The 17,249-nt window shown below is 44.5% G+C and overlaps 1 protein-coding gene across 3 annotated transcripts in view; it reads left to right on the top strand.

The window, feature by feature from the left end:
- The window catches only part of DOT1L (DOT1 like histone lysine methyltransferase), a 228,667-nt gene that overhangs the window by 49,772 nt on the left and 161,646 nt on the right, over positions 1 to 17,249 (top strand). For all 3 annotated transcript variants that reach the window (XM_077475975.1, XM_077475976.1, XM_077475974.1), the window contains exons 2-3: positions 6,856 to 6,899; positions 13,562 to 13,636. In XM_077475975.1, the coding sequence (XP_077332101.1) occupies positions 6,856 to 6,899; positions 13,562 to 13,636 (119 nt within the window). The remainder of the gene's footprint in view (positions 1 to 6,855; positions 6,900 to 13,561; positions 13,637 to 17,249) is intronic.

Here is a 17,249-nt window from a genome sequence, read left to right as displayed (position 1 = left end):
TTGGAAGGACACTTGGGGAAAGTTTGAAATTCGTTCTAATGGTCCAGTTTTTTTAAGTTTTACTTTTATGTGTATGGTAGATTAACATCTGTGCTAGAAATTGCGTACGTTTTACCGCAGCCTCATTTGTAGGGGCTCTTTTTAAGACATCTCTGCTTCCTTGTGGTGCATTGAAGTGGTTGTAAACCTCAGACATGAAATTTGAACAAAAAAAAAAATCCCTTTTATATAGTGTGTGCTTGTCTCAATTAACCACCTCGCGCCCGCCCTATAGCTGAATGACGGCCGTAGAGCAGGCGCGTTCGTCCGTCCGGGTGGTCGTCCCTGGACGTCCTAAAGTTTACTTCTGCGATGCACGCGGGCGCGCATCGCGGAAGTTCTGTGTTCGCCGTGTCCCCTGGGGACAGGCAAACACAGATCGCTGTGAACGGCCAATCACAGCGGCCGTTTACAGCGTGATCGGCGTGTCCAATGGGAGATGATCTCATATGTAAACATATGAGATCATCTCTCAGCGCCGCTCTCCCTCCTCACACAGACAGAGTGTGAGAGGGGAGAGATGAACGGCTGCAGCGGCAGCCGTTCTGCCTCGAGTTAAAAAAAAAAAAGTGCCATCCTCCCCAGTGCTACCTGCCCCCAGTGCCATCAGTGTCACGCGTCATCGGTGCCATGTATTAGTGCCATCTGTCATCGGTGGCACGTATTGGTGCCATCTGTCATCGGTGCCATGTATTAGTGCCATCTGTCATCGGTACCGCGTGTCATCATTGCCATGTATCAGTGCCATCTGTCATCAGTGTCACGTGTCATTGTCCTGGTGCTTCAAAAGTGTAATAGTCAACAAGTTAGATGTGTAATTTATGTTCCTAGAACACGTGATGGCGCTCTCTGCATGGTTGGGCCTCTCTATGTGGCCAGGCTGTGAAAGTCCCACACATGTGGTATTGTAATAGGAGGAGTAGCAGAATTTTTTGGGGGTGTCATTTGTGGTATACACATGCCACGTGAGAGAAATAACCTATTACAATGACAATTTTGTGGAGAAAAAGAAAAATCTTAATTTTGCAAAGAATTGTGGGAAAAATGACAACATCAAAAAGCTCACTATGCCTCTTACTAAATACCTTGGAATGTCTACTTTCCAAAAAGGGGTCATTTGGGGGGTATTTGTACTTTCCTGACTTGTTCGGGTCACAAGAAGCGAGATAGGCCACCAGTACATCAGATGTGATCAATTTTGTGCGATTCGCACCACAGCTTGTAGACTCTCTAACTTTCACAAAGACCAAATAATATCCACTAATTTGGGTTATTTTTACCAAATATATGTAGCAGTATAAATTGTGGCCAAAATTTATGAAGAAAAATTAAGTTTGCATAATTCTGTCACAGACAAAGAAATATGCGTTTTTTTTCTTCAAAATTTTTGGTCTTTTTTCATTTATAGCGCAAAAAATAAAAACCCCAGAGGTGATCAAATACCACCAAAAGAAAGCTCTATTTGTGGGGGAAAAAAAAGGACAAAAAATTCATTTGGGTACAGTGATGCATGACTGAGTAATTGTCAATCAAAGTGTGAGAGCACCGAAAGCTGAAAATTGGTCTGGGCAGGAATGGTGTTTAACCACTTGCCGACCGCCTCACGCCGATGTACGTCGGCAGAATGGCACGGGCAGGCATAAGCACGTACATGTACGTGATTTGCCTCCCGCGGGTCGGGGGCCCGATCGGGCCCCCGCCCGGTGCCTGCGGCGGTCGGTTTTCGTTCGGGAGCGATCCCGGACGAGGGGACGGCCATTCATTCATGGCCACCCCCTCGCGATCGCTCCCGACGAATGGAAATCCCCGGTGACATCACTTCCTCTCCTGTAATGTAAACACAGGAGAGGAAGTGATGTATTCTCTCCTCCGTGTCGGTATTTTTCGTTCCGACACGGAGGAGAGCGGATCAGTGAGTTGCACCAACACATCCCACACACAGTAGAACATGCCAGGCACACTCACACCCCCCCTTTACCCCCCGATCACCCCCCCAATTACCCCTGCCCCCCCAGTCACAGTGACACCAATGTCATTTTTTTTTTTTTTTTTTTTGCATTGGTGTCATTTGTGACTGTAATAACTGTTAGGGCAGTTAGGGTTAGCCCCCTTTAGTTCTAATGTACCCCCCTAACCCCCCCAATAAAGGTTTAACCCCGTGATCACCCCCCGTCGCCAGTGTCACTAAGGCTGGGTTCACATTGCAGCGGTTTATGAGAACGAATGTGATTCGCACCGCACTGCAGTGCAAATCACATCCGATCTCTGTGCGATTCGAGTTCAGCCATTCGCCGCACCCGCCACACCCGCCGCACCCGCCGCAAATTCGCACGGGACCCTTTTTTTGGCCCGCAGCAGAATCGGATCGCATGGGTGTTCACACCATGCGATCCGAGTTTGCAGATCGCACTGCGATATGCGAACTGATCTGGGGGTGTCAGTAACATTTCACTGACACTCCCAGCAGTTCGCATAGGGCAGTGTGAACTGCCGCCGGGAGGCATGCGATGCGGGAACCCGCCGCGGATTCGCGGCGTTTCCGCATCGCTCCAGTGTGAACCCAGCCTAATAAGCGATCATTTTTCTGATCGCCGTATTAGTGTCACAGGTGACGCTAGTTAGGCAGGTAGGTATTTAGGTTCGCCGCAGCTTTTTATAGCGCTAGGGACCCCCATATACTACCGCATAAAGCCCCCTGATTGCCCCCTAGTTAACCCTTTCACCAGTGATCACCATATAACTGTTACAGGTGACGCTGGTTGGTTAGTTATTTTTTTATAGTTTCAGGGCACCCGCCATTTATTACCTAATAAAGGTTTAACCCCCTGATCACCCGGCAGGTGTCATTTGTGACTAATAACTGTTAGGGCAGTTAGGGTTAGCCCCCTTTAGTTCTAAGGTACCCCCCTAACCCCCCCAATAAAGGTTTAACCCCGTGATCACCCCCCGTCGCCAGTGTCACTAAGGCTGGGTTCACATTGCAGCGGTTTATGAGAACGGATGTGATTCGCACCGCACTGCAGTGCAAATCACATCCGATCTCTGTGCGATTCGAGTTCAGCTATACAGATAGTATGGCTGAATTCGTGTCGCACCCGCCGCACCCGCCGCAAACTCGCACGGGACCCTTTTTTTGGTCCGCAGCAGAATCGGATCGCATGGGTGTTCACACCATGCGATCCAAGTTTGCAGATCGCACTGCGATATGCGAACTGATCTGGGGGTGTCATTAACATTTCACTGACACTCCCAGCAGTTCGCATAGGGCAGTGTGAACTGCCGCCGGGAGGCATGCGATGCGGGAACCCGCCGCGCATTCGTGGCGTTCCCGCATCGCTCCAGTGTGAACCCAGCCTAATAAGCGATCGTTTTTCTGATCGCTGTATTAGTGTCACAGGTGACGCTAGTTAGGCAGGTAGGTATTTAGGTTCGCCGCAGCTTTTTATAGCGCCAGGGACCCCCATATACTACCGCATAAAGCCCCCTGATTGCCCCCTAGTTAACCCTTTCACCAGTGATCACCATATAACTGTTACAGGTGACGCTGGTTGGTTAGTTATTTTTTTATAGTTTCAGGGCACCCGCCATTTATTACCTAGTCTCACTAGTGTACCCCTAAATTTAGGGGTGTCTACTTTCTAAAATGGGGTCATTTGGGGGGGGGGGGTTTGTGCCATCTTGGCATTTTATGGCCTTCAAAACTGTAACGCCCTTAGAAAGCCTGAAGGCGGTGCTTGGTTTTTGGGGCCCCGTACGCGGCTAGGCTCCCAAAAAGTCCCACATATGTGGTATCCCCGTACTCAGGAGAAGCAGCAGAATTTATTTTGGGGTGTCATTTCACATATGCCCATGGCATGCGTGAGCAATATATCATTTAGTGACAACTTTGTGAAAAAAAAAAAAAGTTTGTAATTTTCCCGCAACTTGTGGCAAAATATAAAATATTCCATGGACTCAACATGCCTCTCAGCAAATAGCTTGGGGTGTCTACTTTCTAAAATGGGGTCATTTGTGGGGGTTTTGTGCCATCTTGGCATTTTATGGCCTTCAAAACTGTAATAGGTAGTGAGAAGTGAACTCAAAAAATTACGCCCTTAGAAAGCCTGAAGGCGGTGCTTGGTTTTCGGGGCCCCGTACGCGGCTAGGCTCCCAAAAAGTCCCACATATGTGGTATCCCCGTACTCAGGAGAAGCAGCAGAATTTATTTTGGGGTGTCATTTCACATATGCCCATGGCATGCATGAGCAATATATCATTTAGTGACAACTTTGTGAAAAAAAAAAAAAAAAAAAAAAAGTTTGTAATTTTCCCGCAACTTGTGGCAAAATATAAAATATTCCATGGACTCAACATGCCTCTCAGCAAATAGCTTGGGGTGTCTACTTTCTAAAATGGGGTCATTTGTGGGGGTTTTGTGCCATCTTGGCATTTTATGGCCTTCAAAACTGTAATAGGTAGTGAGGCGTGAAATCAAAAATTTACGCCCTTAGAAAGCCTGAAGGCGGTGCTTGGTTTTCGGGGCCCTGTACGCGGCTAGGCTCCCAAAAAGTCCCACATATGTGGTATCCCCGTACTCAGGAGAAGCAGCAGAATTTATTTTGGGGTGTCATTTCACATACGCCCATAGCATGTGTGAGCAATATATCATTTAGTGACAACTTTGTGTAAAAAAAAAAAAAAAATTTTTTTTTTGTCATTATTCAATCGCTTGAGGCAAAAAAATAAAATATTCAATGGGCTCAACATGCCTCTTATCAATTTCCTTAGGGGGTCTACTTTCCAAAATGGGGTCATTTGGGGGGGTTTTGTACTGCCCTGTCATTTTAGCACCTCAAGAAATGAGATAGGCAGTCGTAAACTAAAAGCTGCGTAAATTCCAGAAAACGTACCTTAGTTTGTAGATGTGACAACTTTTGCGCAAACCAATAAATATACAATTATTGACTTTTTTTTTACCAAAGACATGTGGCTGAATACATTTTGGCCTAAATGTATGACTAAAATTGAGTTTATTGGATTTTTCTAATAACAAAAAGTAGAAAATATCATTTTTTTTCAAAATTTGCGGTCTTTTTACGTTTATATCGCAAAAAATAAAAATCGCAGAGGCAATCAAATACCATCAAAAGAAAGCTCTATTTGTGGGAAGAAAAGGACGCAAATTTTGTTTGGGTACAACATTGCATGACCGCGCAATTACCAGTTAAAGCAGCGCAGTGCCAAAGTGTAAAAAGACCTCTGGTCATTTACCAGCAAAATGGTCCGGTCTGAAAGTGGTTAAGTTCCCAGTAAGCAAGTGGTTAAGAGCACTAGGCGGTATTGGCTGGTTCAATACAAAACGACCAACATTCGGCCCGTTTATGGGAGCAAGTCCGACAGAAGCTGGCTGTTTGGCCAGCTTCTGTCAGAAGAACATGTTAGAAAACCATCAGCCGTCCGGACCCCGATCAGTGCTCAGAGCTCTGACCGGGTGTTCTGGGGGGAGGGGGGGGGGGCGCGTCTCCCAGTCAAAACACAACAGCTCAGCGGGGGAGATCACTGTACTAGCGTCAGATCATTAGTACAGTGGCTCCAGCCAGAGCTGACTGTGTTTTTTATTTTTATTTTTTGTGCAATTAACTGTGTACCAGGCTTTAGTGTAATTTCTGACTGCTGCTTTGCTCCCCTGCTTTCAGTATGAATCACTTCTGACAAGTTTTCCTGACACAGAGAAAAATGTTGATGAGAGGGATCTCCAGCATATTTGACAGCCTTGGCTCTGTTGTCTGAAGGGGGGGTGTGTCTCTTCCTTTCAATTGGCTCTCAGAACTATCCTCACTGAGCGTCGGCTCTCCACCCCCTTTTTCTGAACTCCGACCAGCTTTAAAATTTCAGCGCTTTGAATGGATGTACAAAAGAGAAGATCGTAGATAAACGGGTACAACTTATGTAGGAGGTTTTGAGCTATTCCTTAACTGGGTATATGATAGTTTACAACCACTTTAAGGTGCTATATTTTGCATACTGTGTTGGGTTAAGGCAATCATTCTGATTGGGCCTCCAACTCGCCTAAAAGTTTATTGCATCGAGCTATAGTGCAAAAATGGTTCAAGTGTGGTGTGGCTTACTTGCAAGGTGCATTTGTGATGCCATTTGAACTGATTCACATCTGTGCACTGTGGTAACATGAGGCAAATGTGCATTTCCACAATGCACAGTATTGTATAATACTGACTTGTGTGGCACTCTGGTACATTGTGCAAGTAGAGCAAAACCTTTTGTGTCCTTCATTGCAATGGAAAACACAGATTTGAACGGCATATGCATCTGTGCCTTGTGTTAGGGCCATGTTCACCTGCTTGGGGATGCACAGTTGCATACATCCCCGTGCAATCAGTTCCGCAACTGTCATTTGGGATGCAGCGGCTGCATGACCACAGCTGCTACTACCAGTGTGGCATACGTGTTGCACGACCCAAAATGCACAGGTATAATTAGCTTTAAAAATGCTTCAGTAGGCATGAATAAGGCAAACGGTGAGGGTGTGAATTGTTATGTAGTTTTATAATATGAATATTTTATAAATAACTGTGTGTGTGTGCGTGTGCGCTTCACTTTCATTTATGGCAATGATGTTAATTGTGGTGCCGAAGCACTTGCATTGTGTGCTCCAAATATGGGCAAAGCTGCATTAATCGGCAAATAGTAAGTGAATCCTCCTGAGAAGGGGGTCTCTGAAAAGAACTGAAAAACATGCATTTCTGGGAGCCATGAGCACAAAATTGGGGCACCACTGATAAATGAATTTCATTGACAAATATATATTTGCCTTTGCAGGATAAACACCATGATGCTGCACATGAAATTGTTGAAACTATTAGGTAAGTGCCTTAGTTTGTAAATGATTTAATCACAATAAAAATGTATATCCTTTTACCAGATGTGAAATTGGAATTCTTAAAGCGGAGTTCCACACACATTTTTCACTCACTCTGCAGCACTAATGTGCATCCTCAAAATGAATTGGCAACTTTTTATTTTTTTGTTTTATGTTTACTTATAAGATTTGTGTCTACCTACTTTCACTTCCACCTCTAGTGACCGCAGCACCGTATGTCATTAGTGACTTTGGATTGGCTGCTGGGAGATGTGCCATCAATCCCAGGAGGCAATGGACGAAATCTTGGTCAGCTTGACATGGCACTGCTCCCAAACCATAAGTGACAGGGACAGCAAACTTGGGGAGCACTGAGAGGGGACCCAGGACTATGAGGATACCATTGAGCAGAGTGGTGGGAGTGCAGTTCTGGTGTTGGGCAGGAATATGGCACAGGCTCTGTCCGTGTTCCAGGGGATGCAGCTAAGGAGAGCCGCATGGGGGTGCAGCCATAGGGTGATGTCACTCCTAGCAGTGTCGCTGACATAATTTTTTGCCTGCAGACTGAGGTTGGAGAATGTAAACCACATCTTCTGTATGTCATCCCCTTCCTGATATGGCATGCCGTACAGTGCCATGTTAAGCTGTAATCGCTTGCACGGCACTGCACATGCACGAGATCGGCAGGTGCATGCTGGGTGGCCATCATCCACAGAATCCAGGAAAAGGACACATTGACTTCAGATGTCCACACTAGAAATGGCTGCGCTGTTCAGGAACTTCACACAGTAAGAAAACAATTCTGCATAAATAGAAAACTGGGCATAGTTTACAGCATACCTTTTTGTTACATTGCACGAGGCATGATTGTTCTAGGAGTATTTTTATCTTAAAAGTCCTATTTCAGCATCAACACCACTTCAAGGGCCCTTTCGCAGTGATGCTCTATTGTGCAGCCCAAGGGCCCATTCATACTTAAGCGCTTTTGATGCTTTCCAATGGAAGGTGCCTTTTTGGTATGCTGTTGAAAAACTGCACGAAAGATGCAGCATGGCTTTTCAAAAGCAACACACCTGCAGTGTGAACAGTTACTTAGGATTTAATGGAGAATAGTTTTCATGTGCTTTTGTCTCCCTGGAAAAGTGTGGCAAAAGTGCACTAGTGTTAAAGGGGTCTAACAGTTAGATGGTGTTCCATTGAACTATTGCATAGTGTTGAGTGAAGCCTATACTAAGCATTTGCACGAGTAATTGTACTTGTGCAAATGCTCTGATACTAAAACCAAAACCTGTAAACCTTGTTCACACCAGTGCGATTTAGCAGTTCAAAATCGTAAGACAAGTCTCAACCCATTGCCGGCAATGGAACCATTCAAATCCTTGCAACTCAAGTTGCAGCGTCTTTGAAAAAAATGGCTTGCGACTTGCATAGACTTCTGTTAAATGAAGTCGCAAGCTGCAATGAAATTGGAGGTCCAAATTGCGATTTCAAAGCTGCAGATAAAGCAGCTCGATTTTTTCAAAGCTGCACTGGTGTGATCCAGGACTTAAGTACCAAGTAATCATTTTTCATTAGCTTGTCAAAAACTGTGACATGACCCTAAAAATATGTAATTGGTATCGGCGAGTAAATATCGGTGCTCGGTCGTGCTCGTGAATGTTAAAGTGGTTTTAAAGCCTAAACATTTTTTTAACTTGGTGTGTGTTACCCCAAAACATTCCTGATATGTGCCTGATGTTATGTTTGTGTATGAGTGTTCTGTTCTCTTTGTATTGCTTTATTTTTGTAAAAACCCTGGTGTTCCTCCCAGTCCCGTTGCTTTCCTAATGAAAACTGATGCATGACAACACATCATGGTAAGTCGTCTACCTATGCTGCAAACTGTGTGCGCTTCTCCAATAATCGGAGCTGTCCTGACTCCCCCACTGCACAGCCTATCACATGGAAGCTCAGTGTGGTGCTGCTTCTCCTTCCCCCCAGCTCTTATGCAGCTGGGAACCGAGGGAATGTGCTCACTTGTATAATAAAAATAAAAAAATGAAAAATCTTTTTATGTCTATACACAGATGTTTTGTCTTTCATTTCTATTTTAAATGGAATAAATTGCTTTACAAGGTGATTGTTTACAATCACTTTAAGATTCAGGCTGGGATCACACTGCTCGGACATGAAAGTCGTGCCAGGCGACTGACGACATTTCAAAACAAATTCAGAGATTCCCTGTGTTATCTTCCTGTAAAGTCTGTTCTAAATCGCATCAATAAGATGAGGATCTGACTTTGATGCAAGATTAAAGCGGTTCTTCACCCTAAAGGGGAAGTTCCACTAATCTGATCCCTCCCCCCCTCCGGTGCCACAATCGGCACCTTTCAGGGGGGAGGGGGTGCAGTTACCTGGATAATCCAGGTAACTGCACCCACTTCCGGCCAAACTGCCGCAGACGCCCCCCCCCCCCCCCCCGTTGTGTTCTGGGAAACGCACAGTTCCCAGAGACACAGCGGGGGACCATAAGAGACGCGCAGCGCGACTCGCCCATGCGCAGTAGGGAACCGGGCAGTGAAGCCGTCATGCTTCACTTCCCGATTCCCTGACAGAGGATGGCGGTGGTGGCAGCAGCGAGACGAGCGATCGCTCGTCATCTGCCGCCGACATCGCTGGACCCTGGGACAGGAAAGTGTGATTTTTATTAAAAGTCAGCAGCTGCAGTATTAGTAGCTGCTGGCTTTTAATATTTTTTTTTTTTTTTTTAGGTGCAGCTCCTCTTTAAGTTTAATGGGCTTAAATCGGACCCAAGTCGGACCAAAGAAGTGTGGGAACCTTTTCTAAAGTTGAACCGACACTAGTCGGACCAGTTAAGATGGCTCTCAAAGGGTAACATTAATTTTTACATATTGTGAGAGCACAAGTTGCAAAGACGGAGTGATTGTTGCACCAGTGTGAACCGGGCTCTTACTCTTAAAGGTTATATTTGTAAACAAAATTCACTGAATTTTAAAATGTGTCTCTGGTGGAATCTGCATTAATTATCATCTTTCTGAAAAGGTACATTAAAAGCAATGTCTCTTAAAACAATACACCGATTGGCCATAATATTGCGACCACTAACGGGTAATGTGAATACCATTGATTATCTCATTACAATGGTATCTGAAAGTAGGTGGGATACGTTAGGCAGCAAGTGAACATGTTGTACCTGAATTGATTATGTTGAAAAAATAAGAAACGGGCAAGTGTAATTATTTGAGCCACTTTGGTAAGGGCCATAATGTGATGACTGGGTCAGAGCATCTCCAGAACTGCAGCTCTTGTGGGATGTTACTGGTCTGCAGTGGTCAGAACTTAGAAACAGTGGCCCAAGGAAGGGAAACTGGTGGAAGGGTCATGGGCAGCCAATTCTCATTGATACCCTTGGGAAACAAAGGCTGGCCATGTAGTCCAGTCCAAAAGAAGAGCTACTGTAGCCTAAATTATTAAGTTAATGCTGGTTCTAATAGAAAGGTATCAGAACACATGTATCATATGGGGACTGCATAGTAGCTGACCCATATCCACAGCAAAAAGGACCTACAGTGGGCACGTAAGCATCAGAAATAGGCCACAAAGCAATAGATGAAGGTGGCCTGGTTGCATAGAACAGAAACCACCTAGGAGTGGATTTTAATGGCACATGCAACTGAATTGGAAAACAATCAATTCACTTTATTAAATATAAAATATATTTAATAAAGTGTACATAAAACAACAGTATACATAAAACAACTGGATACAAATGTTGGAGATATTCTTCTAACAATAAAAGCACAAGCCTATACATAATCAGTGTAGGTACAATCAGGGGTCTATTGAATGACCGAATATTAGGACATATAGGCGATCAAACAGGCATATAATAAAGCATGACAAGTAAATTTCAAGAAAGATTACAGATGGTACTCGCAGAACTTGTGACAACAATTAGATGTATCCCATGGTTCTTATTTTATTTTTATTTTTTTAAACTAAGGCAATGGATGATCTCAAATAGCTGATTTTGCCAGTATTCAGGGCTTCGCAAGGGGAGGAGAAGAGTAGGGAACGTAGTAAACCAACCCCCCCCCCCCCCCCCCCAGGCTGACATACCAGCCAAGTTCATGGGGGTAAATTTCCAAAAATGTATTTTTGGACAGAGTTCACCCTAACCATAGGGGGGGGTGATTTGGAATAAGACCCTTCTTCAGATGGAATCCAGATGGATTCACTCTTTGAAAGCTACTCAGCCCCTGGGTCTTAATGATATTTGGTTCAAACCTTTTTTAGAAGGTTTCGTTTCAGGTGGTAGGGAGCAATAGGGAACCAGCTATTAATATTTAGGATATCTGCACCATATATACATTTTATTTTTCATGCTCCATGCATGTACAACTCGCTTAATATATTTATAACACATTAATAATAATCTTTTCACTGTTAGCTGAAAAGGTGTTTTTTTTTTTTAAACTGTTTTTATGGTTATACTGTTGTACCATTATTAATTTATTGCTGATTTATTTGCCAGTTTTCTAGGCTATTTATCCCTGGTCCCTGGGTTTTAAGGGAACAAGCAATTAATACCACTTAGGACATCTATACTATTATTTTATTATCTTATAATACATATACTTACTATATTATATTTTTTATATTTATGGCCATTCACTGTCAGTTGGAATAATTTATTTTTTCCTGCCATTCCTGTTCAGCCTTTTTTCACGCTTTTCATTACACCCTGGTGCTAATCACAAGGTTCGCCTGGCACACAAAGCCGCCCGAGATATATACTCTGGGCGGCGTATTTGGGGGCTCTGGCCAGCACATCCAGCGCCGACCATCCTCCATCTTGTTGCTCCGGCGGATATGCACTGTCCGCCGGGCTAGCTATTGTGTGTCAGTGGGCTGGGCCTCGCTCCGACGCCTCTGTCCTCTAACGTATGCGCCGTGGGTGGGCACCATCTTGCCACTCCGGTGGACATGCACTGTCCGCCTGGGTGGCTTGCGGATGTCGTCGGGTGTGGTGGGCGTGGCCCTGCCCCGACGCCTCTGTACTTCAAGCGTATTGGGGGCGGGACCGCACGCCCACCACTCGGGGCTGGCCGTATCTGGGTCCACTTTTCTCCATCAGCTGGCGCAGTTGTTTTGGCGCCAGCTGATTGGAGTTCCTTCCTTTATATTCCCGACACTCGTCTCTCTGGCATCCTGCAGACTTTACCTGTGGGACGCCAGTCTGAGGATCTGTCTTCCATGCATTAACAGCTGACATTAAAAGGAAGAACATCTTTATGATCATTATTTGCTCTGTCCCCACCTCTCCTTACTCATGATACCAATGTATATATCCCTGAGGGATTTTTATGAATGCATAGTTACTTCTTTAGTACTGCGGGGTATAGGTACCTCAGTATGTACTACATATTTATTTTTCAAGCATATACATGCGTGTGTGTCTATGCGCAGGTATGTATGTGTGCATATACATATGTATGTGCGTATATTCACGTGTTTTTTTGTTTTTTTCATCCAAAAAAATTTAATTTTTTTTTATATATAATTTTGTTTTTGTTTTTTTTTTCCTAACCTTGGACCCAGCACTCTATATTCAGCCCCATTGTTTCCCTGCGATTCTGCCCAACTACTATCTTCTCCCTTATTTTCCTTTTACAGGGGTTCTCCAGGGAGGTTATATGGGATCCCCCCTGTCTAAACAACCATAGAAGATTAATGGTACATCTGTGTTTTACTACATTCCCTACTCTTCTCCTCCCCTTGAGAAGCCCTGAATACTGGCAAAATCAGCTATTTATTTGAGATCATCCATTGCCTTTGTTTTTTGTTTTTAAATAAGAACCATGGGATACATCTAATTGTTGTCACAAGTTCTGTGAGTACCATTTGTAATCTTTCTTGCAATTTACTTGTCATGCTTTATTATATGCCTGTTTGATTGCCTATATGTCCTAATATTCTGTCATCTGTCATTCAATAGATTCATTGTATGTATGTTGTACCTACATCCCTGAAGGAGACTCTTTACAGCTCCAAAACGCGTAGGGTGATTGTACCTACACTGATTATGTGTACGCTTGTGCTTTCTTTATTGTTAGAAGAATATCTCCAACTTTTGTATCCAGTTGTTTTATGTATACTGCACACTATTTTATATTAAAGTGAATTGATTGTTTTCTAATTTAGTTGTAGGTGCCATTAAAATTCACTCCTAGGGGGTTTCTGTTCTATGCACTTAATTTTGGATGTGGCACAACTACCCTACACAGCCCCGCCGTACCATATTATTTCTAAGGTGGCCTGGTTGGATGAGTTCAAGAATGATTTCAGGAACACAATGAGTTTGAGGTGTTGACGTGGCCTCCAAATTTTCCAGATCTCAATTCAACGGAGTATCTGTGGCATGTGCTGGAAATGCAGGTCTAATGCATGGAAGTCTCACTTCATAACTTAAAGGATCTGCAACTCATGGCTTGTTTCCAGATACCACCGCATACCTTCAGAGGTCTAGTTGAGTCCATTCCTTGGCGGGCTATGGTGGGTGATCATAATGTTCTGGCTGATTAATTTTATATTCGGTAGCTTGTTAGGAGTTAAAATGATTGTGTATGTAGAATCTATCCATTTACTTGTTTTGTCTCTTTCCAGATGGGTCTGTGAGGAAATCCCAGACCTTAAATTGGCCATGGAAAATTATGTACTCATTGACTATGACACCAAAAGGTAAGTTGAATCACATGTACTCATTGTAGTATTATTTATATTTGCTGAGGGTGACTTTCCTTCCCTTAATTTAACACTTGATAAAGCCTTCAGGTAAGGATTGGGTCTGTTTAGAGCAGCCCTAGGGGGTGACGAGGAACAGTGACTGTGGACCCCAATTCTCCACAATAAATGGTTTCCCCCATTAGTACCACTAGGGGCGAGGGGGGTAATTTGAGTTGAAGAGTTTGTATCCTTTTGTTACGAACTTGTGTTTTTCGGTGCCATTCTGCACCTCATTTTTGGCCTTCCATTGTGCCATTATCTTTATGTAGAGTGGATTTGTTAAAAGCTGTATTCCAACTTCAGGCTGATGGGAGTTGATACAGGTCCCAAAGGAAAAATTATCGAAGGTTACACTCGAACCTGTTTGATTCCCACCCCAAATGAGGTGGAAACAGCCATTCTGGGTCTCAAATCCTTAAACTCCTTTCTGAAAGTCAAAGTTCCAAATGGAATGAATCCACACTCGGTTATAGTGGCCCTTGGGCTAGGTGAACTTTCTTCTTTTGGACTTGTCATGGCTCCCTGAGTAGGTCTTGGCACTGATGCTGGCTCTGTTATGATCCGAAGGTTTTCACATAATGGGATACCCGGATGTTCTGCATCTGCGTGAAAAGTCTGTCCTTGCCCTGAACCCTTCAATGGGCGATTCAGATCTTTCAGAGCTTTGGTTACTTTCTCAGCCTACAGAAATCTGTTCTGGAACAGTCAGCGTCTGAAATACCTGGGATCTTTGCTGTATATGGCCCAGAACTGTTCCTGCTGCAGGAAAAAATGGTCTTCCTTCGGGAGCAAGCTTGGACCACGGGGCCCACTGTAAATCCCCAGGTTAGATTATTCATGGGGGACTTGGACTTTATATGGTGTCCTTTGTTCAAGGCTGTCCTATATGCTTAATGGCATTCCAGACATCTGCAGTTCAACATTCTTTTAACCTGGACCTAGTCGATGCTGTCCCTGAAACAACCTGCATGCATTGCCAACCCGAAAGCAAGTTTGAACCATACTAGTCCGATTCTAGCATGGGCCAGTATAGAGGAGAATATTTGGAGATGCCAGTGGCAGAGGTAGGTAGCTTGGTAAAAGTTAAGATGCAATTGAGCGAAAAGTGTTAGAGGCGAATTCTGAGCGGATGCGTCCCAATAAATATATGCCCAGTTGTGTGATGTTGGGGATAAAAGGTCAGGTGTGACATTGCAGGGACAGAGTGACTACTGTACCTGTCAGGAGAATAATTTCTCCAGTGCAGATGGGGATTAGGGTTACCTATGCTTTACTGCTCCCCAGTCTCTCCCTTTGCACAGAACATATTTCAGAGGGTAGTATTGGGGGCATTTTAGTAGAAGGTTGACCAAAGCATATAAACCCAAGGTAAGTATAGTAGCAAGTCCTAGTTGCAATCTCGGAACACCCAGTAAGAGGATAATATGTGACCGACGGTCCGTGCTCATCCGATCCTCCATAGAGAACGGAGAGCTGACAGGTCGGTCTCTGCACAGTGTGCAGGGACCGCCCTGTCATCCGCCGGCACAGCAGGGACAAATGGAGCGATCCCCGCTGAGCAAGCGGATCATCAAGGGGCGGATCATTACTGATCTGTCCCGTGTGAAAGGGGCCTTAGTGCACCTTTTACCTGTCTTCCACTGACACCAGTTTCTGTGCTTGTTCTGCTCTTGGGATGGCCTCTACAAATGGTGGGCAAATGGTGGGCATGCCCTATGCTCTCGACCAAAAGTATTTTAACCACTTCCCACCCGGCCAATGTATATATACGGCCGGGTGGGAGCCGCCTGCTCCTGATAGGACGTTCAGGAACTTCAGGAGTAGCGGGATCGCGCCCCCGCAGTGGCGCGATCCCGATGTGCTCGTGTCACCCGGACACGGCACATCTCAGATCGGCAGGAGGGCTCTGTGATTGGCCCTCCTGATCACATGACGGCCGTGTCCAATCACGGCCGTCATGTGATGTAAACAAACAGCCGGTTGCTAGGCAATCGGCTCTCCTCTCCTCACACGGAAGTCATCGCAGAGGAGAGGAGAGCGGATCGCTGCAGCCGGCTGATGATCAGTGAGTATGGGCTGCTTTTCACAGCTTTTTACTCACTGATCATCAGTGTAGTGTCAACACACAACACACCACACAGTACAAACACAGTCCCCACATATGTCCCCAAAACACACATGTCCCAAAACATACATGTCCCCAAATAATAAAAACACATGTCCCTAATAATAAAAACATGTCCCCCACATATGTCCCACTAAAATCACATGTCCCAATGATCTGCACACATATGTACGTGATCACCTGCACACATATGTACATGATCATTTGCTTACATATGTCCGTAATCACACAAACCAATTATTATACACTTAACGGAATTTTTTTTACCAAAAACGTGTAGCAGAATACATTTTGGCTTAAATTTATGACAAAATTTGATTTTATTGGATTTCTTTTCAAATAGAAAAAAGAAAATATTGTTTTTTCCCCAAATTTCCGCTTTTTTTGCGCTTATATCGCAAAAAAAAAAAAAAACGGAGTCGTGAATAAATACCACCAAAATAAAGCTCTATTTGTGCGAACAAAATGATAACAATTTCATTTGGGTACAGTGTAGCATGACCGCGCAATTGTCACTGAAAGCGCTAGAGCGCTGAAAGCTGAAAATTGGGCTGGGAAGGAAGGGGGTGAAAGTGCCCTGTATTGAAGTGGTTAAACTTTTACAGTTCCTGCTGACTTGTCCCTTTCCTAGAGAACCCTGGCTTATCTTGTTGCACTTAAAGCCCCCGAGCCTCATGAGGTCTCAATTTAAATTAACCATATATGTCTTACCGGCAGCGAAACGGATCATAGCTAGTGCTTGGAAACAGCCGTTTATTTCTTTTAGAGAAGTCTGTCACAGTATGGACACCCTCTTTATCAACAGAAAAAAATCTCACTAGTATCTTAAACACACAATTCTAAAAATTTGGACCCCGTAGATACTTTATCCCCACCCTTTCATGTCTACATCTATTTATGCATCTCTATAGGTCCTAGAGTGCCAGCTGGGGTGTCCCTGATGCCCCCCCCCTCCTTCCCTACACCTTAACTCCTTTTATCTTCTTTGGCTCCCTACTGTGGAGACCTTAGTCCAGGGGTGCCTAACCAGCACACCTGCCCTGGGGGGTGGCATACAGCCTGCCGGAATCTTAAGTGACAATTGAGATCAGTTGAGGTGCAGGTAAACCGCAGTGCATCAGTGTTAAAGCATCCTTAGACCCCTTTCACATGATCGGTCCGATCAGGTCTGCCTGTCTGTTGTTTATTTATTTATTTATTTATTTTTTTTTCATGCAGACCCAAATGGGTTCTCCATTCAACTCTGTAGAGTGGCAGATGTAAACAGACTTGTATCCATTTACACCCTCCTATCGCCAATCCGATGCGCTTAAAACAGAAGCTCGGCCCTCTTGTTTAGGGGCTCCCATAGAGTAGAGCGGGCTGTGTCCGTTCTGCACATGCTGAGTGGACACAGACCTGTCATTTGCCTGCTCCGCTCATTGTGGCCCGCGACCGGTTATC

Source organism: Lithobates pipiens, unplaced genomic scaffold (genome assembly GCF_037356315.1).
Source record: "Lithobates pipiens isolate NorthernLeopardFrog02 unplaced genomic scaffold, aLitPip1_a1.2 Scaffold_13, whole genome shotgun sequence".
In the NCBI taxonomy this organism is placed as follows: domain Eukaryota; kingdom Metazoa; phylum Chordata; class Amphibia; order Anura; family Ranidae; genus Lithobates; species Lithobates pipiens.
Note: the sequence above shows the minus strand (reverse complement) of the source record. Positions and strands in the feature narration are given on the sequence as shown.